The sequence below is a fragment of the Pezoporus flaviventris genome, unplaced genomic scaffold (assembly GCF_033815535.1).
Source record: "Pezoporus flaviventris isolate CSIRO_AGI_PZ_B2104156 unplaced genomic scaffold, CSIRO_AGI_Pfla_v1 ptg000037l, whole genome shotgun sequence".
Classification (NCBI taxonomy): Eukaryota; Metazoa; Chordata; class Aves; order Psittaciformes; family Psittacidae; genus Pezoporus; species Pezoporus flaviventris.
Genome location: NW_026892585.1, coordinates 16472056 through 16494658, shown reverse-complemented (window position 1 = coordinate 16494658; position 22603 = coordinate 16472056). Strand labels below are relative to the sequence as shown.

The 22603-nt window shown below is 39.2% G+C and overlaps 1 protein-coding gene across 1 annotated transcript in view; it reads left to right on the top strand.

Annotated features, from left to right (window-relative positions):
• Window positions 1-22603, top strand: part of JAZF1 (JAZF zinc finger 1) — a 189308-nt gene that overhangs the window by 141468 nt on the left and 25237 nt on the right. Inside the window, exon 3 of the mRNA XM_061464856.1 lies at window positions 18427-18623. Coding sequence (XP_061320840.1) covers window positions 18427-18623 — 197 coding nt within the window. The remainder of the gene's footprint in view (window positions 1-18426; window positions 18624-22603) is intronic.

Genomic DNA, 22603 nt, shown 5'->3' with positions numbered 1-22603 from the left:
TCTTAGTAACTAAGGGAAGGAGGTTCTTCCCAACCACACAACAATGGTTGCCTGCTTGTCTTATGGAGCAGCAGCTCTCTGAAATGGCTCTAGATAGATAAAATTAAAAGCTGTGAGCAAGCCCTGTATCTGTTATCCTGTAGCAAGGTTTACAAAGCTTTTGATAGTACAGGATGAATGCTTATAGTTACCTAGCCTTACTTCAGGTGTAACACAGGCAATGAGGTTCCCTTACTACTTCTGCAGAGTTGTACTCTTTTGCGATGTAAGCATAGCCCAAACTTGTGTAACTTGTGATTTGAAGTAGAGCACACATTTTAGAAAAACATGCAATATTGGTTTGTAGTCAAATGACAAACTTGGTTTCAGTTGCTAAATCTTCCTTACTGCTAACTAAGTGTTGGGTTTTTTAAATTTGAAGTCAGAATGTTTCCAACTCCCATTCATTAGATAATGGTATCCCTCTTTTTATTAACAAGTAAGGGGTTTTATGCATGTTTAGAATCCACAGTGAATGCATCATTAAGTTACTCTTTAAAAAATTAAAAGCTTTTTAAGATGCTCATCTAAAATAAATTTTCAGACTGTTCTGTGGCTGTTGTGGTGTTTGAATGCTCTGGAGAAGACTCCTTTTTTAATGGGTAAAAATTATGAAGAGTTATTTTCTAACTTACTGTGATAGCCAAAGGCTTAAGAAGACAAGTCAACCACTGCATCAGCTCTTGGAAAGGAAATCAGCCGAACATGTCTATCTGGTTTAGCACCAGATTTTGGCAGAGACGCAGCATTTAAACCGATTAATACGGTTAATAATGTTTAGATTGTATAGATTGTTTTTTAGAGTGTTCCCAGCTAATGATAGTCATTAATCTATTGGTAAAGTGAGTCTTGAGCTTTCTGTTCTCATCTCTATTTTTGTTTTGTTTACTTGAATAGATTTTTAATGTGATAATGTCCAGATTGTTTTTGATAGCTTGATGTAATGGCTGATTGAACTGTTCTGTTTCTTCCATTAGTTCTCATCTCCTCATCGCTGCCAATATTACTCTGAGTAGCTGCCCTCCTCCACTCCAACATCAGTAGTGTGGATTTGGGGACAGGAGGGTTAGTGTTCAGGGGGGTTGGTCATTTTCTGCCAGTTTGCTTTAAATTTTATGCTGTTTGTGTTCATGTTTCTGCCATTAAATCATGACACTGTGGTGTGGGTTTCCTCTGCTATGCTGAAGATACTCAAATTTTATTTACTCTTAATCCTCATCACCTGTCCTCTCCCATATTCTGAATGCATTGGTGTTGTTGAAATTACACTCTGGCACATAAGAATTAGCGGCAATACCTCTGGGAGGATGTGAGAGCAGTCTGTGATGTAGCTGGGTCTTTAACCCCATAAACTGTGCCAGCTCTTATGCAGCTCCCATTCTCTCAGCAGTCTGATACACTGCGGCATATGGTGTACTAAAGCCTTTCTCCAGTTGTGCAGTGTCGGATTAGACTAGGCAAGGGTGATGCTCCCTTCCAGTTGGGAAATTCCTGGAAGAGATGATCCTCACTTAAAGAGTTTTCTCAGTGAGTTTCCTGGGCTTACATGGATACACTGTTGCTTTTAACTAGAGAATTGGGCAACATCTTCCTAATCTTGATGATTTAGGGACAGTTAAATGAGGGTAGCTGTTTGGAATAAGAATGTCATTTTATCTATTTATTTCTTAACACTGAGCTTCCATTGTGGTAGCTGAGTTTTAACCAACCCTCCTTTTCTGGTATCGTGAAGGTATTGTAAGTGAAACACCCACCTTAATTCTCCTAAGTTTTCTGTATCCTTTCCAGTTATGCACATTTTAATTCATCTCTGAAGCATCTTGTCCTGTCAGGTTGCCATATGCTGTTTTGAGTCACTGCTGGCAAGAATGTAAACACCCCCAGTATTGAGTCCTTCCATGGTAGCGCTGCTATTCACTCTGCTTAGCTTGGCTCCCAATCAAGCGCTGTAGTGACCCTGATGGTTTCATTGTGCTGCATTGCAGGATTTGAGCAGTGCTGAAGCTTGCTGGTGTTTGTATTTGATTTTGCATGTTGCTGAGCCTCTTGTTCAAGTGTTTTCAATTGCTCCAGTGTCAGTGGGAGAGGAAGATAAAAAAGGTGCTGAGTAGTTCCAGCAAGGTGTTGCTATGTCACCCCCAAAAACAGATCAGCCAATGTCACTGTGAAGTTTATTACCTAAGAGGGAAGGGGTTAAATTGGCCGGGGGGGGAGTGTTAAGTGACACAGGTTGTACCACAAATACAGTATTTCTCACTTTTTTTTTGCTTTTCATTTTGGTAGACTACAGTGCTTTATAATCATTTGCAGCAAAACCAAATAAAAATACTTTATCTGTTTAGTCTTGATGCGGGTAGGGTAAAGACTGCTCCTACTTGGGAGTATGTTCAGCAATATCCCACTTATTCTGATGCATTTAATCTGAAAATCTCATTTAGGGTTATCAAAGTAGGGTCAAGTGTTTGACAGCTTTGTAGTAATTACTCCATAGCTATGAAGAATTCGCTCAATCTGTTTTCAAGGAACAAATAGGGCTTTCGGTAAAATAACAAAATCCATGGGAAGTTGGTTTTGGTTTTCATTTAAATTAATAACTCATATTTTCATAGTTGTCATTAATTTTTTATTAAAATCATATTTTGCCTTGAAGAAACAAGACCTTTATGAGCCTTCTCTTTAAAAAAAGGTATGGACCTGCCTCTAGGATTTTGTTGTCACTTCCTCTCAGTTATGCAGCACAATAGACATGATTTACTGGGGAGTGGTAGAGAGGAGGTTAAGTGTTCTAGTTGATTATATGTGAGTGTTCACATACAGTTTACCCAGGAAAATACTATAAAGGCAATTTCAGAATTCTTCCCTTTATAGAAAAGGGTCTGCATCAAAGTGTTGCAGACTGGTGAGTGATCCAGAAAATCCCAGTAGCTTTAGAAGATTTGAGTAAAATTTGTTGGCAAAGTACTGTCCCTGTATTGTTTAGTCATGCTGAATGCCTATTATAAGGGTCAGTTTAAATAAAAACTGGCTTCCATGAATTAAAACCTGGTTTATATAGTTGGTACAGAAGAAAGGACACTGACATTGAAGGAAAAAGATAATGATTATGGGGATACAGTTCATCACACAACTTTTGCATTTGCAGGTGTTGAAAATAATCCTTCTTCCTTCTTTGAACTGTTTCTTTGTCCCCCTCTACTTCTGAAAGACTGATGAGAACTGTCTTTTGGAGTTTCTGGGAAGTCAGCTCCAAGAAAAAATGTGAAATATTATCATTGTATTTCATCATTTGTGTAGAAATTAGGTTTTAAAATTCCATTCCAAACCATGTTCTTAGCTCTACCTTGATCCTTTAAATAGAACAGCCTGTAGAATTGTTTTGATTGATAAATACAGAAGTGGAAAAAAACATTTTAAGGAAATAGCTAAAATATTTTTGAGGAATTGATTAAATTATTTTTTGATCAAAGGCTCTTTCTTAAAGAGGTGCAAGAATCAAAGATTTTTGTGTCAGTGCACTATACTAAACATGGTTTTTACCGTAGATGTTGATTGATGGATGAAAAGCATTAGAGGCAGCTATTACTGATTTACATTGACAGCAGTCCATAGGTGGTTCTACCACAAGTTCTTTTTCAGGTCTGTAGGTTGTAAAATGACTCCTCTGGTGCTTGACAGAGATTTTGAGGAAAAAAGAACAGGACGTGCATCTCTGTAGCCTTTTGATATTTGGTGGGTAGTTTATGTGGCAAGATGTGCCAAGGCGGATTGGAAGGTAGAAAGACCAGGAAGGGGAGCAGGAAGGTTTAATAGACTTTTAGCCCCAGTGAACAAAATTAAGTCTGAAAATCCATATCCCAGAGATTCGGGAGCTTTTAAAAAATAATATTATGTTAATGTGTAAAACGAAGTTTGTGAAATACTTGTGACAAGCAACCAACAAGAAGCTATTTCATTGTCTGCCTTTTACCACTCTCTCTTTGTATGTGATGTTGCTAACATGAGAGGACTGCCCCTCACCAAAGGTTCGCTTGGCCCAGGTTAGGCTTTGGGTGAGACTAGCAGCTAAGAAATATCCTTGCAGAGGTCCATGTATGATGCTGGGGGCTGAAGCAGGAGCAAACCCTGGCCCTGTGCCTTTCAGCCAGGACAGTGATTCTCCAGTGGAACAGTTCAGCAGGCCAGAGTCAACATCAGTATTTTCTCAGACCAGTGCACCGTATTTTACCCTCTGGCTTCTAATGAGCTAATGTTTAATGTAATTTTGTAAACCTTCAAGGAACCACTAAGCATACGCTTGTGGGAACCACTGTGCAAGCTGAGAGGGACAGAGGTTTCAAGTCCTGCTGCTGGTCAGCTCAGTTATTAAACATGGCTAATGTTTGCACACAGGTTGTTGGTGTGGTTTAGGATTTACATAGGATGAACAGTAATTTGCATTTAAACCATTTTATTAGACTAGCTTTTTGCAACTAGTTGAAATAAAACAGGAATTTGGATATGTATTACAAGATACCAGAGCACTGACTGAAGAATTAAGATAGTGGTAGCAATGTTTTGAGGCTGTTTTCTGAATTTTCACTGCCACATTCCCCTCTGTTTGCCAGCCTTTCCAGAAGCAGAAGAGGTTGCAGGGAAATGTTTTGCATGCATGGTGTCATGTTTCATTATTAACAACCTCAGAAATTAAAAAGTTATGTCAGGCCTCATCACAATTTATTGTGGTATTACAGAATTTGAGTCATAGTTCAGTTTTGCTTGTCTTACTTTCTGTTTTGTGAGCTTTAAAGATGTTCTCAAAGTGCATTTGCAAACTTTTCTGGAGTTTAAACCACATTAAAAGCTTACGGGGCTTAGAACATTTCCCTTCTTCATATAAATGCTGCAGTCCTCTTCTGTAAACAGATTGTTTTATCAGGGCTTACCTTAGAGAACCATCAGGAATCAAACAAATTGATAACTCCTTTGTGTGTGCTGAATCTGGTTAGGTATGTGCTGCTAAGAGCTCTCCAAAAGCCATATTACATTTGCCGCAAACTTTGTAAGCTTCATTATTAAATTGTTTTGATCCTCAAAAGCAGTGGTTTCACTTGGTTGTTAAGATGAAAACAAGGATATGCATGTTTAATATAGATGCATATGTTTAATTCATGCATATACATATAATAAAGTCTCTGTGTATATACATGTGCATATATATATGTGCATGTGTGTGTATATAGGAACACATGTACAAGCAATAGTACAGTGCTACTTAAATTCAGGACATGAATTCTTAATCAGGACAGAAGACCTAACCCAGAGCAGAGGTGTGAAACAGAGAGGGCTGAGATCAAAAGTACCCTAAGTCAAAAAGAGTGATGAAATGATACTGATAACGCAGAGTATGCACATCACTTGGGTGGAGCAGAGTTGTTGGAGAACAGGGCAGAAATGCAAGTATGGATTAATAATATATCTAAACGTGATTGGAGTGTAAAGAAAGAAGGGTAAAAGGTTGAGCTCTGATCTTTTCCAGAAGACTGGTAAATGGAAATGATGATGGTGGAGATTCATTAAAGAAAGTTCTCCGTTTAATTATTTTTCTCTTTACATATTCATACAGCATCAGAAACTGCAGAAAGATCAAGGAAGTAGATGAATTGTACATTCTGGCACACAAACTAAAATAATATAGAATATAGCAGTCCCTGGTTACCAGCTGGTGTTTGAGCTGAGGTAGACATTGCTTCAGGCAACACCATGTGCACATGCCATATGCGTGTGTATATGTATTTTATACATGTGACATTGTAGGAAGACATACTTTGTGTTGTTGAAAATAAAATGTGGGTGCTGGTGCTTTTGGATTCCTCTAGAGGATATGAGAGTTCAGGTGGCTTTGCTCTTCCCTCTGTGATGGGTGCTGCTGGTGATGTTTCTGAAGGTAAAGTAGGTGAAGATTTTAGGGTTTCTTCCTCGTTACTGTTTCACATTACAGACTTGCATGAGGCCAGATTATCTAAATTATCCTTGGGGTGTCCAAATTTACCATGGTACTTTTGTGGCATGCAGGCTGATTGTGGTTAGTACCCATGGTGTGAGGAGCCTGTCGGGGCTCTCCTCAAGCACCAAGTCCCTTTTAGTTACATCACCATACGTAGAAAAAGTGAGATCATTGGGGCATCCCGAATTCACAGATACTATTGACACGCACTTTAGACCTCTGCTGGCCTATCGCCCTTTCTGAAAGAGGCAACTCTTAACGAACGGTGAGTGAGTTGGTAGCGGGCTTGGGGCCAGTGCTCTTGAGGCGAGGCGGGCCGGCGGCGGGGCGCCGCCGCCTGCAGAGGGCTCTGTGACACCGCGTATTCCCCAGCTAAGTGCAGTCGGCGGCGGGGGAAGGGAGCGCGGGGATCATGCTTCCAACAGTCTGGTCTTAGTCTGGTAAACAGACTAGGAATTGTGGGCTAAGTCCTTTTCCTCAGGCTTTGCACCAAGACTGAGATCAGATGACTCAGTGCGGACTCATTATTTTAATAGCCTACAGCTAGTTCACATAGCAGCGGGAGTCCACAAAAAAGGCATTTAATTGTTGAAACTCAAACTGGTACATTGTAACTGCAGATTATAGTATTCAGATTTAAGTGATTCAAGTAATTTATAAAGCTTTTGCACAAGCAAACTGAAAGTTAAAAATACTGATATTGTAATAAAAAGTAAATTTTGTGCATTAAGACCCAATTAAAGAGCATGATTTCATTTAACAAACTTAAAACAGGTAGGTGATATTTGCCGACATTACTACAGCTGTGTTTTACATTAGGAAATTAATTAAAATAGTCATTTATACTTTTTTCCACTTGCAAGTCTTGAGCCTTTCTGTATTACACCATCTATTTTCTCTTCAATCATTGTGTTACAGTGCATTTGTAATCTCACTTAGCAGGCTGCATCACAACTTTGGGTTTGGGTTATTTTTTCCCTTACCTAATGAAAAACTGGCTTTCTGCAATAATGCCAGTGAAGCAGATTAAACAGTGCTGAAGGAACTTCCCTGCTGTCTGCCTGAGAGGCAGTGCATTGTTAGTTATTCGGATGTCAGTCCTTTTCTTCCGCATCCTAGCAGGGTTTCACTGGTTTCATCAGATTGCTCTGAGCTGGAGGTGGGAGGGTGCCTGCCGGCAAGGGCCGCGAGGGTATGGTTTTGGTTAGACTGAGCAAAACTGGAGGATTTAGTGCTCTCACATACATTTTGCCTGCGTCTAGTACAGTAGCGCACCCAGAAATTAACGGGGGCAAAAATTCAAAATGCAAATTGGTGTTCTGCTTTTATACCTCACAGATGAATAATGGGGCCTTGGGAGTTATTCTTGAGTCTTAGGTGCTTCCCCTCCTCCCCTTCCCAAACTACTAATACAGTGATTATGTAATGAACTGCTAACTTCGTCAGTCATTTGTTCCTCCAGGCAAATCAACTTAAAGTGTAGAAAGGTACATTTTTAAAATAGCATGTCATTACAGAAACAAGAGTTCATTCTTTCTGCATGAAAGAGCAAAACCACTGTATGGTTATTGTCTTCCTTTTCCACTTTCTCTTGCCTATCTTCACCTGAAATATTTGCCTTTAGGAGGAATCTTTTGTATCAGCTATTTTCTGGACATGTGACTCGTTGCAGCAGGGACTGAAGGATTGGGAATGTTCAGTTCGCCGTTTTAGTGGGGCTGGGTTGTTTGCAAGTTGCTATCTTCCTTCCAAACAACTCGCGATGCCTGAAAATTTGGTTTATTAAGACCAGACATTTCACATTCCTAATGCTAAGATTGCTGCAGTTTTCCATTATAAGCTTTACCCCACCCAGTCCTCTGAATACAGATTTTTAAATCAGTTTTTTAAAGTGCTTCTTCGTCTAAATCTTCACTTAGATCTGAAGCTCGGGAAAGCATCGTTTCAGTTGAATGCTCTTTCTCAATGGGAGGACCATATTTTGTATTGGTGTTCCCTGAAGCAAATTTACTCTTTCTTTAAAAATCAGAGACTGCATTGAAAGGGACATTGGTGTCTCTATTCGAAAGAAAATCAGCATCTATAGGTTTTAGGAATTAATGTATTATGCAGGCTGTTACCATTTTCTTTTACTACCTTTTTACTGAACAGGTATTCTGGATTGCTCACTGTACTGATGCTGCTGGAGGAGCCACTGCAGGCAGTACGTGATACATTTTTGAAAGACTGAAAAATTTATTTGTTAATGTGTTTGACTACTGCTGTGTAAAATACCAAAGATTAGCTTATTTATGCAGATTGACATTAGACTTCCTTATAGCTAGTATCAATGTTTGGTGATAATATCTGTTTTTAAATTCTTGCTTGATGAAACTGTCTCTGGGTGTTGACTTGAATTCTCTGAAGAACTCGGTATGAAACAACACAAGAATACCCGGACTTAAGTGGAATGTTACAGGAATAAAATATCTGACATTTCAGCTCCCTGCTTCTTAAAGCTGAAAGTCCTTGAGGCATCAATAAAACCAAACCAAGTCCAACAGTAAAACTGCATGTCATGCGTACATAGATCTATTTCTATGTAAGGCTGACTGCAATAAATTGTTTTTGCATAAATAGTTATAATAAGCTCTTCAAGAAGGAAAGAGGGTGGACCAGTAGTGGAAAAAAATACGATATTTTAGGTTAAGCACATCTGAAAGTAAAACATCGTACTGGAACTAGGCAGTTTGACAATACTGGAGCCTGTGCAGGGAGCCAGAGCAGGGCTGGTACACTACTTAGTCTCACACAGGAACTATTTTGAGATTCAAGTCAAACTTAGGAGATACAGACCCCTTATTTTTATTCTGTGAGCAGCTTAATTCCATCTTCTCCAAGGAGATTGGAAATTTATTTAAGTTCACAGTTGCTACAAATAAAAAGGCAAATACAGTTTAACTCTCACCACACTTTCCTCCCATTAAAATAAAAGATAAATTTTTACTTTGCCTTCAACAATTTTGCAGTTCATTCCTGTGGAAGCCTAGAGTAGTCTAATAAGTCATATAGTGAGAAATAAGAATATTTTATTTTTTCAGCTGAATAACTGATACGTTAAATTAGCGTATTACTAAAAAGATACCATCGGTACACTTTCATGTGAGACCCCCTTTACTCATTATAGTAACTTCATACTAAGATTAATTGGGCGGGGTTGTATATGTGATGCAAATTCAAAAACTGTCACCGTGCACTTTTAGAATCATGTGTTAAAAATACTTTAAATGTACAAATACTCCTTTGTGTTTCATGTTACCAATGCCTGCTAAGATTCTCATTTTGATCTCTAACATTTTATGGCTGTGTGACATTGCAATATTCCTGTAGGATATGAACTGAAATGTAAGGATTCATGAAGTTATCTTCAAGAATTAATTAAGCAATAACCCATAAAGTATCTGTTGTTAGCAGGGCGATGACTGGTGTGTTTGCTAATGGCTGTACCTGAAGCCACGGCTGATGCATGTCCTAATAAGCCCATTAGTAAATGCGGGGAGGATGGTGTCTGAGCCGAGGATTGCTCCGTTGCAGTAAAGGGTTTGCTGCAGCATTTGAAAATATAGTCTGCAAGTGTGTGTTTGGCACCATCTGAGTGCTTCTTTTTTACGCCAGTAGCAAAACTCTGAAATTAATTGGATGAGAAATAAGCTGATGTGGCAGAGCACAGCACATTGAGCACTTTGGTCAGATGTGCTTGAGAAGCTTATCGCAGCTTCTTAAACTCTTATTTATTTGTTAGAGAGGTGACAACATCATGCCAAACAGTGGTCTGTTTGTCTTTTGCTTAACTCTTGCCTCTCACTCCATGGAAGTTACATGAAGTCACAGATAAGTTGTAGCTCCTTTCTGAAACTCACTCATTTACTTCAAAATAGGGTAGAAAAAACTGGGGAAGGAATGGGAGGGGAAAGGAAGAGAACTAGCAGTATGTTTCTAATGCTTTGGAAATGAATGTTGCTCTCAAGTTGATTTGGGTGAGCTCTAATTTTATTCCTTTTAAACACAGAAATGTCATTTGTTTATTTTAACAATGATAGAAAGACGATGTGGGCTTCTCCTTGAGTCCCAGTTATGAGTCTAGGGGTAAGTAATGACTTTTCATTCTGAGTGAAAGATCTAAAATAAGATCTGTCCTGATCACATTATTGTTCTGATGTTGTCTATCCAATGTGCATGTTTTCTGTCAATTTAAAAAGAATTATAAAATGCAGTCCTGGGTTTTTGCATTTGCTGCATGACCTACACAAATTGAAGAAAGAAAAGGCCAAATGACTTTGTTGTTTAAACAGACAAAAACCTAAAAAACAAAAAAATTCCTTCTTTGGAAGATTCAGAACAGAACATTCATTTCTAAGTAAATAGCTAGTTTTATGGTGGGGAGAACATACAACACTGATCTAATTGTTCTTTATTTTTTTAATTGTAAATTAAAGATTACAGTTAAACTGTAAAGGTTACAGTTGGTGCTCCGTGAAAAGTAGGCATAGTAAAATAAATGTAGGCATGGTGCTAACAGAATGAGGGGTCAGGGATGGAACACAGTATTTAAAAAAAAAAAACTCTTTCTCAGAAAATTTAAAATAAATGTATTAAATATGTATAGGTATATAATCCATTAAATAATATGAAATGGGAAGGTAGGTCTTATATCCAGTGTTTGCGATCTATTACAAAGAAGTGTAATTCACGCTGATGTTTTTGTCTGTATATTTCTGAGATCAAGAGGGATACTGAATTCCTTTCTAGTACTTTTAATTCTGCTTGTATTGATCAACAGTGAATGAACACACATGTTCCACTGCAAGCAAATGTATTGTTTGGTATGGTTAGGCAATTGCTGCTTTGGTTTTATTCTGTTTGAGTATTAATAGATTATTTGGCATATCACCATCCTTTAAATCCACTTACATATGTTTAACTATGAAATTACTCAGCCTTCTGAATCAATTTTCTGTGCAAAAAGCGCAAAATATCTACTTGGTGGCTATTTTATTGTGCCATATTGTATCTTGTAAGAATGTGTGAAGAGCAGACAATTAGAGTAAACCCACTGAACTCTTGCTCGTATTGAACAGTTTTGATAAGGCTGCAGCCTTGAGTCTGCTGTCAGCAATATGAGTACAACTGCACGTTGTGTTCCAGTCTTTTTCAGCGATGAGGCAGAAACTCCATGTGAAGTCTGCTTTAAACTACTTATTTTAAGGTAATGTGCATCCTAATAATCTCTACTACATCTGTCAAAGAAGCACATATTCAGAAAAGTGGGTATTACACTGTATCTGATTTTGTGGTGATATTTTTACATCTTGAGAAAACAGGTTGAATAATGGAAATGAAACAACTGTACCAGCAATAAATTATCCCAAGGATGACTAATAAAAAGAAATCTGATTCTGTCCTGTCTCTCCAAGATACTCATCAGTTTGTCATAAATACTCCTTATTTAGGACATAGGGAAAGCTTTCAATAGATGAGCCTGAGTACTGGCACTGAGAGTGAACACTGAATTTGTGAGACCTGATTTCAGATGGGTTTCCATGTTGAAGGCCAGCTTAGATGAGTGGCGTTTCTGCAATGGGTGTTGGGCTGGAAGAATTCTTTCCAGAAGCTTAAAAATGCTCTTTACTGGTTTGTTTTATCAGGTTAGTGCCTGTTGTGAAATGGGATACAGGTTCAGGGGAATAATTGAGAGGGGATTATTCTTTTGTGCTGTTTCTCCCACATTTTTAATGCTTTTTTGTGAAATCAGAAAAAAAATAAGATAACAAAAGGGAGTTTTGTATAAATCATATGTTTTAGCATTATGCAAATACTCTCTAGTCTAAGTAGCGTGGGCATGTGTGTGATTATGGATGCATCCTAATGTGGCTTTTTCACACTGACAGTGCTTCTTGGGGTTTTGTTAAAATTGTAATGGAAGCTCTCTAAGGAAAAAATGCTTGATAGCTTCTGTGAGGCAAGATTGGTCTGTACAGAACTGCAGAATGCTTCTGTTTCCCCCACACTACAAAGAATGGAATGTGAAAGTGCTCAAGGGTGCTCATCAAATAATTGGAGTTAATGGATGGTATGAAACTTGCTTTTATATTTCTTCCCTCATTATCACATAAAGAGTGTGGCAAGGCGTTACTGGGGACATGGATTGGCTTTACTTTGGCCCAGTTTTGTGAACTCCAACTGAGAAAAGCCTTTCATCCCTCCCAGGGGACAAGACAGCCTGCTGCTGAACTCCTACCATTTAGATTTCACCAGATTTCTCCTGAACCTAATAACAGTTCAACTTAACAGTTGTCTTCTCTTCCCAGCATTAGCTGAACCAAACCGTGTTGCTTTGTCCTTGCTTGCAGAAGCAGCAAAAAGTGTGGAGGACAGTTCCTGAGGGGTTCACTAGTGCATGTCAGGGTCCACAGGGTCCTACCATACTGAAATGGGGTCCTGCCTTGAGAAGGGGATCCTCCGAGTCCCTCTTCAAAGTAGTGGTGGTCTGAAGTTTTAAGATACTGCACAGCTAGAGGTGCCTTCCATCATAGCCTGCTTGGTGTTTTTTTCCCTGAGCACTGATAATGTGATGAGGAAGATGGGGAGCTAAAATTGCTGTCCCTACCTCCTTATTTCTCTTGGTGCAACACTGACAAAGAATTGTACAAACACCTTGAAACAAAAGTGGGAAAAGCCGATATAACCAGCACCTTGCTCTGATAGGTGTAAAGCGTAACAGGGGAATTAATGTGTGGCTTTCATCTATGTATGTGATTAAGTATGTGGGATGTAGTTAAGGTAGTGTATGTCCAGTCTGCCAAGCAAGTTCCACCACTTTTGATCTAAATATAATACAGCCAGAAGATAACACGATGTGGGACCTGCAAGCCACACAGATGCCGCACACTATGGATTTATTATTCTCTTTCCAGTCAGTCTTGAAGTTGACCAGGTGTTGGGTTAAGGAGCAGTCTGCTGCAGTATGAGTGGTGGAAGCTGAGCAGCATTTCTCATGTTCTAGTGAAGGTGATGGGCTTTTCCCAGTACAGATTAGCCAAATGAGGCAAACATGAATATGAACTGAATGTTACTATGAATGTTCTTCCATCATTATCTGTGTGATAATGAGAGAAGGTCAGAACTAATTTTATTCTCCATTGTGGCCAATGGTGAGGCACAGAACAGGATATATGTATTACTGTCAGGTAGCATAGCTGTGGTTTTGAGCATATGGGCAACCAGACAGTGCTGTGGAGCAGTCCTGGGTTTGAGCATCTCTGTAGTGTAATCTGCTTGTTTTGCAAGCTTAGAATAATCCCCCTGCTCTCTCGTGTGTGTATGCAGTAACTGGAGAATGACAGACTTGTGATTTGCACCGTCTCCTCTGTTGGTCTATGTTTTAGAGTAGATCATGAAGAAACCAAATGTAGCAGGTTAATACTGAGATCCAGCAGGGTAGCTGTGATGCACCTTCTTCACTGTGAGTATGAATGCCTGTGGACACAGAAACGGATCTAGTCCAAGCAGGGCTAACTTCCTGCATCAGCAAGCTGGAACAGCGAGGAGAAAGAGGAAAGGGCACCTCATAACCCTGAAGGCCATTATTAGCAAGATACATTCCAAGTAGCAACCTGTTTTGGTTTTGTCTGTTTTCTGTTAAGTGAGATCTCAAGTAAAATCTTTGTTTATTTGCAACTCACTTTTGTAAGTACCATCACCCTCAATCTGGATGTGTTAGCCCAGAACTCTTAAACTGTCTTTAGGATTGTGTGTAGTAAGAGTTTTATGATAAACTAACTCTGACATCCTTATGTGAGTCACATTGGGGCACAATCCTGAAACAATCAGTGCATGCTAATAGCAAATAGGAGATTTCTGTCAGATTATATTCTGCTTCTGTTCATTCTCGATCCCAAAGCTTTTGGGGGTAACTAGACTTACAAATACTGCAAAGGTTTGGTTTGTAAAAGGCTTTTTCTTTTATTTGAACAACAACTGTGCTTTTTTTTTGTGACTTTTTATGCTGGTAACAGCTAACGCTGTTTGTATTATATTGCCACCTATATGGAAGGTTGTGCAACACTTTCCATTATAAGAGTGTTTCAGTTGCTTATTATGTTGCCAACATTCAGCTGTTTGGGCTGAAATGTTCCATGCTGGGTGTCTCCTTCAGGCTGAATTTCTTGGGAAAGTTTCAATAAAAATACTTGAACCATTCCAGGGAATGAGAGGAGGGGGAAATACTGTATTTTGGTCATGTTTATTAAAGTTGCAGCAAGCACTTGGTTCAGAAATCAATGCACCTACGTGTTTTGCAGCAGGGAGTTGAATTATTAAGAAGGTGAAAGGGCAAGGAAAGGAAAAATGGGGGAAGAAGCAATTTCTTTCCAAGGAGTGGGCTCCTCCCTGATGTTATGAACCATCTACAAGAAAGCACCCAAACACTATCTATACCTTTCGAAACAGAGTCAGGGGATGGCTGGGAACTGAGTGAATCTCCTTGTTTCACTGCACCTATGTGGTATATTGGATTTGGAGAGAGAGGTTTATGAGGTGTAAACACAATCCTATGCAGCAGGGAAGATGAGTAAAATCTGCGTTGTGGTGGAACTGGAGGGATGGGGTTATATAGTTAACAGCTGAAAACAGCAGAGGTAGATCTGCTCAGCAAGGAGGTGGATCTGAAGGTGGTAGGAGAACTATAAGTAGGGAGGGTGGGATTTAACCAAAGTGGTCTTACAGAAGCCTTTGTTGGTTATAGTTCATACTCTGTTTCCCACGTATCTTGTGGATCTAAATGAGGCAGGGAAAATTGTGTGCAACTGTGTAATTTAGAGACCAGTATTCTGTGTTAATTCCAGCATAGTTCATTCCTGAGCACTTGATGTTGCAACCATAATGTACTTTCAACATGAAAATTAAAGCCTTTGTTGCAAATGTCATTCTATACCCATCATTAAAATGCTTGTATTGTGAGCTTTGAAGAACACCACGATAGTTAGGCACAAGTATAATACTGCATTTCAGTTAAAATAGTGAAAAATGTTTTATTTTTATCCACTTAGATGGGTTTCTTTTTCAAAACCCTAGCACTGCCAGTGCTCCAGCAAAAATGTACGGGACTTTTTGGCTCTGAAAAGGTTAATTCCGTATTTGAGATATCAAGTGCTGAACTTCGCAGCGGACTCTGCCTTCCATCTCTCTCAGGTTCACAGTGTAGACAACAAATGACATTTTGGAATATAGCCAACATGCTTAGCCCAAATGGGAGCGAGTTCACAGGACAGAGAGAAGTTTCAGCTATAACTTCAAATTTTCCTGATTTTTATGGACTTCAGCCAGAGTGGTTATACTTCAATATTATTTTAACATTGTTATTTGTGGCTGAGTTTATTAAATAGCAGCGTTCATGCTGCTGCTTTTAATATCTCACAGTTGAGGTTATCTTCCAAGTTTTCAAGGATTTATAATGTTGCCATAACATTTTCTTAAGGAATAAGGCTTCCCATCCAGAAGCAAGCATACATCATGGTACAAATTCCAAAAACAGTGAATTAGATGTTTCCTAGTTAGAGAAAAGCAAATGTGTACTGAATGCCCATTTTACTGAGATCCTTTTACTTCTTTTTCTTTAATGAAATTTAGACTTTAGGGACCCATTTGTCAGTAATATCTGCACCCTTGTTTAGAGAAATTTAAAACTGAACTGTTACTATAGATATGTGCTTTTTAAATATTAACTTCATAAAAATGTCATGCCTGGGTTTGACATGATGTATTGGCTCTGTTCAGCGAAGATAAGCTGTCATGTCATATACCTGTTTATTAATGTCTGCGGATTCTGTGCTGATGTTACATATCATGGCAAAAGGTTCCCTTATTAATGCCTTTGTGGTATAGATAGGCAGGATACATCTTTATTGCTCTGATGGTACTTAAAATTTTATGCCACAGTCTTTTGAGGCTGTGTTTAAGTACACAAATCTCTTGAAAAAGAGCTGGCTTTTTATATCTAGGCCAGGTTTTTCTTTCATATTTGGCACAAATTTCTAAAATCTCCTTTTTGGTTTTTTGTTTGGTTGGTTTTGGTTTTGTTTTCCTTTCTCCTTTCCCATTCCCTATGCATCCCTTACTGTTCCACAAGAGCTGGTTTTCCTCAGATCTGTCCATAACTGCAGTCAGGTTTGGACTCAAAGCCAGCTTGCATCCAAACTGCCCATATGTTGCTAACAGTCACAAAGCGTTGAGTTTCTGTAGAGTCTAAATGAATATAGTGGTTCATATCAATTTAAACCGTTGGTGAGAGAAGAGCTGGACGATCCTACAGCACCATGTTACAGGTGCTGTGGCAGGTATTATGTGTTGTTGCAAGACCTTATGTGATGTGGTGGCCATGTTCAGAGCAGTTCTTTTGGTACTGTGGTCTGCAGAATTAGTTTGTCCAGCCAGCCTGTGGCCTTATCTTTCATACAATATCAGGATATAAAACATGAACCAGATGATTGGTGTGGCATTATTCCCTCTGCCTCCCTCTCGTCAGGTTCTGCTGCTCTTCCTCAGGAGCTCAAGGTGGATCTTCCAGTCCTCTGTTGGATTCTGGGCATACATGAGGGCTGCTTCCATATCTTCTCATATGATGAGAAACATAAGTCACATTGGTTGCACAGCAAATGCAGTTGTTGCTGTGTGTAGGGTGGTGGGTTATCCATGGCTAGCAGCTAAGTAGCCGCATAGCCATTTGCTCACTCACCCCCACAGCCCCAGCTGGGGGGGGGGGGGGGGCAAAATAGGAGAAGCAGGAACAAGAAAACTCATAGGCTGAAATAAAGGTAATCATTTACGAAGTAATATCTCAGGCAAAACAGACTCAGCCTGGGGAATTTAACTTAAGTTTAATTTTGCCAGTAGCATAAATATATAATTACTGAATCAAGTATTGGTTATTGAGAAACAAAAGAAAAACCGTAAAACACTTTGGGGGGAAAGTCACCTTTCCTCCCGCTTTCCACTCCCTTTCCTAGGCTCACTTCACTCCAGATGTCACTCCTCCCCTCCTATTGCTGCAGACCACACTCAGTCCCTTCGGTGAGGGAACAAGTGGTGCAGGGGTTGATGTCCGGTTGTGTCAGTTTCTCTCTGCTTCTCCTTGTTTGTCACCACTACCAAACTTTTGCCACCTACCCCCAAAAAACAACTCAGTATCTTCATTATTTCCTCCACAGGTTTGTTTTCTGTGGCTGCTTCTGTCTCCACGTCCGTCTCATTCTCTTCTAGGCTCCTCTGAGGAGAGTGTGACTCTTGAAAGCAAGCCAGATCACCCTCAGTCCAATACAAATAATGGTTGGCAATTTTTGTCATTCTGTTTCCTTACTGGTTTGGAAATGTGAGTGTCTAGGTGACAGCTGGCTCCAAGGCTAGTGCAATGTACTGGCTGCACCACATCCTCATGTCTCTGAATGCATGATTTGCTAAGGCTGCAAGAGCTGATCATGTAAAGATTGTGTCTTGGCTAAAACGTGGTTTACTCTGTCTAAGCTGGTCAGACGGGTGTCTGGGTGTAACAACTTTTTATTCTGTATTGCATGCTAGCAAATATTGGTTTATTTGCTGACAGGTGTTATTTGTACTTTAGCATGAAGGACAGAGGACTGTGTGGACAAGGTGGTCTACCTTAGTCTGTGTTCTTAGGAATCCTTCAAAATGGCTCCTTAGGCATTGGAGGGGGAAGACAGAGGATTAAAATACTGCTCAATATCCCACAGAGATGAACCCTGAGTTGCATTAGGCCTTCAGCAGCATGTACCAAAGCTCCACAGAGATATCTCATTTGGTTTTCAAGAGTTGTGAATTCTGGCTTGAGGAGTTGCAGTTCAATTGGACATCTTCTACGTGAAGCAACGTTGTCTAAAACCTGTAGAAAAAGAATGTGATTATCCTAAGTTGGAAATTACATATACAGTGTAATTCGTACTATCCCTTTAGCCTTCAGATTCAATACATTTGCCCCTGACATTTTTCTCTCTGCTACTTTTTCACAGAAGGATTGAATGTAGTTATTTTAAAGTATTGAGTATAGGTATTATAATATTGTCTGCAATGCTGATCTCTGGTTGGAGTTTTGAAAAAACCTGTGTGTTTGCACATGGTGCAAATATCTTATGTAAGTTCTGTTGAAATCTGAAGGAAATGACGCAGACCTTGAACACAGAAATAAAGCCATTGATGAAAAAGTCTGTATTCTTGAAATCTGTGTGTTGCAGAGGAACTTGTTGTGGCTGAATCTGGAGCTCTGTTTGGTCACTGAGGGTGAAAAATACTTCACCTACAGCTTGCTTGTGGACAGTGTTTCAAGCCTCTCATCCTCATGATTGTCCTTATTCTAGATTTATGACCGATGCAGCTCGACGTGAGCAGGAGTCTTTGAAGAAAAAGATTCAGCCGAAACTCTCTTTGACTTTGTCAAGCACAGTGTCCCGTGGGAATGTATCTACTCCACCTCGCCACAGCAGTGGAAGCCTTACTCCTCCAGTCACTCCTCCAATTACTCCCTCCTCTTCATTTCGCAGTAGTACTCCTACAGGTAAGCCCCTAGCATTTGTTTTATCCCAGATAAGACGGCAATTTTGCTACATGGCGTTTGGAGAAAAATAGACATACTGAGGCACTGGGAAGAAAACCCCTAAAATTAAACAGAATAGCTTTGGGCTCTTTCATTTGCATTTGGTTTGCAGTCTCTAAAATGTGTTTTTTCTTTGCTAAAGCCGAGAAGGATACTTTTACTGGAATTATTACACTAAAAACCTAACCTCACCAGAAACACCAAATGTTTCAGAAGACCCCTGATATATCAGTAGGAGAGCTATGCATGTGGTATACACTGCCTGTTTAAGGTACAAGTTTTTTACACTACTTGGAGAAACTGAAAATCGCTTGCTGTGCTGAACCAGATTCATGGCCCAAGTCAGTCTGGTTTATATTAGGTAGAGATCTTGTCAGATAATTTTGATACACTTCAGATTAAGTACCAATTATTTCCTTCTAAAAAGCTATGTATGTAATACATCTGTTCTCTTCTGTAATAAGTAGGCTCAACATATTCTTCTTTATAGGAAATCATACGAGCATCCCTGCCTTGATAAAGGGTTATGCCATGTGTTTTGTAGAAGTGATTTAATGTTTTAGTATCAGTGATTGAATGGAAAAGTTGAAGCGTTCCTCATAACACTCTTTCTGGAAGTTCTGAAATTAATTGGTTGTGCATTATGTCCCTGGATATGGAAAAGGGGAGCATGTTGAGAATAGCTCAATGATAAATTCCTAATGTAATTCAGAAAATTTTAATAGATTTTCTTAATTATCTCCTATTTGAAACAATCTGATTTTTTTCCTTGACATCCTACAGATGTCAAGGAATTTCTGCTTTCTTCTGTTTTGCTTTTGCATAGCTCTTCCTGAGAAGGCTAATTCATGATGTGGTCAGGTAGTATAACTGCACATCTGTCAGGAACACTGGTTAGCAATGTACTATTTGAAACATGTTCCATCAAATACTAAAGAAAAAAGGCAACATCTGTCTACTGAAGTACTTTTTATTTTTTTTTTATATTTTTCAAACCTTTTAAGTTACTCAATGTTGTTTTACCTTTAGATAAGAGACTCAGCTTCTCATGGCTGAGTTTCTAGAGTCCTGCCTGCCAGGTTAAAGTAATACCACCTTCCACTTTCTTCAGCCTCTGTTCCGAGTTCCCCATTAGAGCCCTGTTGCAAAGTTAGGGCTTTTAATAGCCTGGTAGAAAAAAAATAAGTATTATTTATTGAAGGATTTGGGGTTTTTAAAGTAACTATCAACTAAATTGCATTTCAGCAGTCTCTGCCCAGAATTTCTATTTTTATCATCTTAAAAGCTTTTATGGGTCTAAAATAAGCATTGATATTTTTTCTGATAAGTACAAATTTTTTCCCAGTGTTTGCTTGGCGTAGGATTTTGGTCTCCGCAGTGGTTCTAACCTACATAGGTGAGGTAGGTGCTCAGAATCATGCTGTGGCTGAGTTTCTCGTTGTTCGTGCAGTGCCTGTAGAGGGAGCCCAGGAGGGCCAGCAGACTAATTTTAAATAGGCAGCTCACATGTCTGTTGTTGGCTGATGCAAATCTTTTTCCCTCAAGTGCAAGTGTGTATGGCAATTAACTAGCGAGGTGATAAAACCAAGGATAGTTAGGCAAGATCTGTTTCAGGGAAACAATTTGGAGTATGTAAATTGTCCTGCATTTCAGCTTCGCAGTGCCTACACAACTTCCAAGCCCTACAGGCATACCTTCCACTGCATCCAGTCAGAATGAAGAATACGGCTGTATTCCTTCCGTGAGATCCTGTTTGATTTGTACTCCGAGCAAACTCTTGTTAACTCATCTTTGAATACAAGTAAACATGTATGTTGCGGTGACTTAAGAAAATAGAATATTTTTCTGTAGGTTGCCTAAAAGGGCATCATCTGGGTTGATGTTAAGTATTTGTTATAATCCAAATATAATTCTTGTCCTCATCCTCCTCTAGACCTATACTTTGCCAAGCTATTAGTGAGAAATTCAGAATGGCAGTTTCTCTTCTATTATCTTCCATCTCAGTTGTTTGATACTGTGTTAGGATACCAGACTTCAGCAGCATGCCTGGGATTACTGTTACTGCACAAGGCGTAACTCAAAGCTGGTGCTGCTTCAGATGCCATAGAGAAAGCATGCCTTGCCAACTGGTGAGATGGCATATACATACGCATGTCATTCAGCAGAGTGTCCTTCGTGGCTGTTTGCCATTCTTGCTTCAGGTAGAAAGCAGAAACCTCACTCATCTTCTATGTCCCATTTTCCACATACTGTCCTCCCTTTAGGTATGCTGCTCATCTTGGCTTTCCTAGGTATGGTAGTCTTATCTTGGGTGAAGCCAGCAGCTACCTGAATCCCAGTCATCTTTGTGGACATGCTTACAGCTAAATCCTGCCATTTCCTGATGCTGTTAAGCTACTGTTGCCATTTTTCAACAAAGCATAATTTCATATAGTGATCTCTCATCCACATATTAACCAGATGTGAACCACTTAGCTTGTGAAATTTGATAAGAAACTGTTCAAGGTGGTTTGGCTATGGGGAATGTTTGTTAAGTTTTGCAGTAAAAATCCCTGCCAAAAGACTATAGACCAAATTCACAGACAGAGCTGAGCAGCTTCCAAGCTGACACACATACATGTTGCAGACATTGCATGCATATGTATGGCACCTTCTTCTGTACAAATGAGAACAGTCATGTAGAAGCAGAAATATTCATCAGAGGAGTGTTCTCTTTAAGGCTCTTCTCAAGTAATGAGTCAGACATGTATTTATCTGCAGACTCTGTATGTGTTAGTCCCCCAGAATGGCCCATTTGTGGTTTTGGTGGGTAGTAGAAATGTGCAGCAGTTAATTTTACTGTCCTCCCCTCTGTTCCCTCGGGGTGACGGGCATGTACACTCTGCTTACATTTGGCTTTTTATTCCCTCCCCTATAACAGGTTTTTTCCTCTTCTTAAGACCTGTGTCCTCTCATGATTGCAGAAAGTTCACTTGAAAAGCTTGTTCCAGTTTTTGTTTTAACAATACTGTCTCCCAGGAGTAAGCTTAAATGCTTTCTTTAGAGTTTTCAGGCAGAATTTAGCAAAACAAATGGCTTCTATTAGCTATATAGGCTCCTTAGGGTGATAGGGAAATATTGCTAAGTAGCACCAGCACACAGCTTATTTTGGAAAGATGTTAATGGTCTGCAAACATTGAAATATCTCTTTATTTAAGGAGCGCTCAATTAAGTCGCAAAAACTTATGTTGCCTTTATATTTAAATGTCAATTTTAAACCCACAAAACTAATGAAGTCTAGTTATGGATAAAACTGGGGCTGACATTGCATCTTTAACATACGCTGTTAATTTTTTAAATGTTCTCATACATCAGTGTGGCTCACAGATGAGATTTCCTGCCCCAACTTCCTGGCTTTGGAGTGTAAGTCAGAGCATTGACATTCCTTTGAAAACTATGATATCTCCTCATACTGAAAAGCTTTAAAAGAGATTCTGTGATAGTAACTTAATAGTAATCAATTATTAAAATAACCTGGTCCCAGTCTTAGTTATAAAAGTAATTCGTAGTAATGACTCTCAGACGTCTTTAAAAAATAAAGCCATTTTTGCATTGAAGGGGTGCCAAAAATCCTCTGAAACCACTGGATTGTGTTTGTTCGGTTTTTCTTCCATATTTATGACTTTTTTATTTCTCTGGTTTTTAACTTTTTTTTTTTTAATTATTGTTATTTTTATTATTATTTAAACGATTCCAGACCTGGGATAGTAAATTTCAGCCTGGAGTGAATTTTTGGCCTTCTTATAAATCCTAAAGCAAGAGTTTAATACTACCAACTGGCTTTTTAATGGCTCAACCCTAAGTTTTGCCCACTCCCAGAAAAAAGCTGGGATATTTGAAAACCTCATAGTTAGCATTACATGTTGCTCTGAAGAAACTGGCTTTCAGACCTCCTTTCCTGT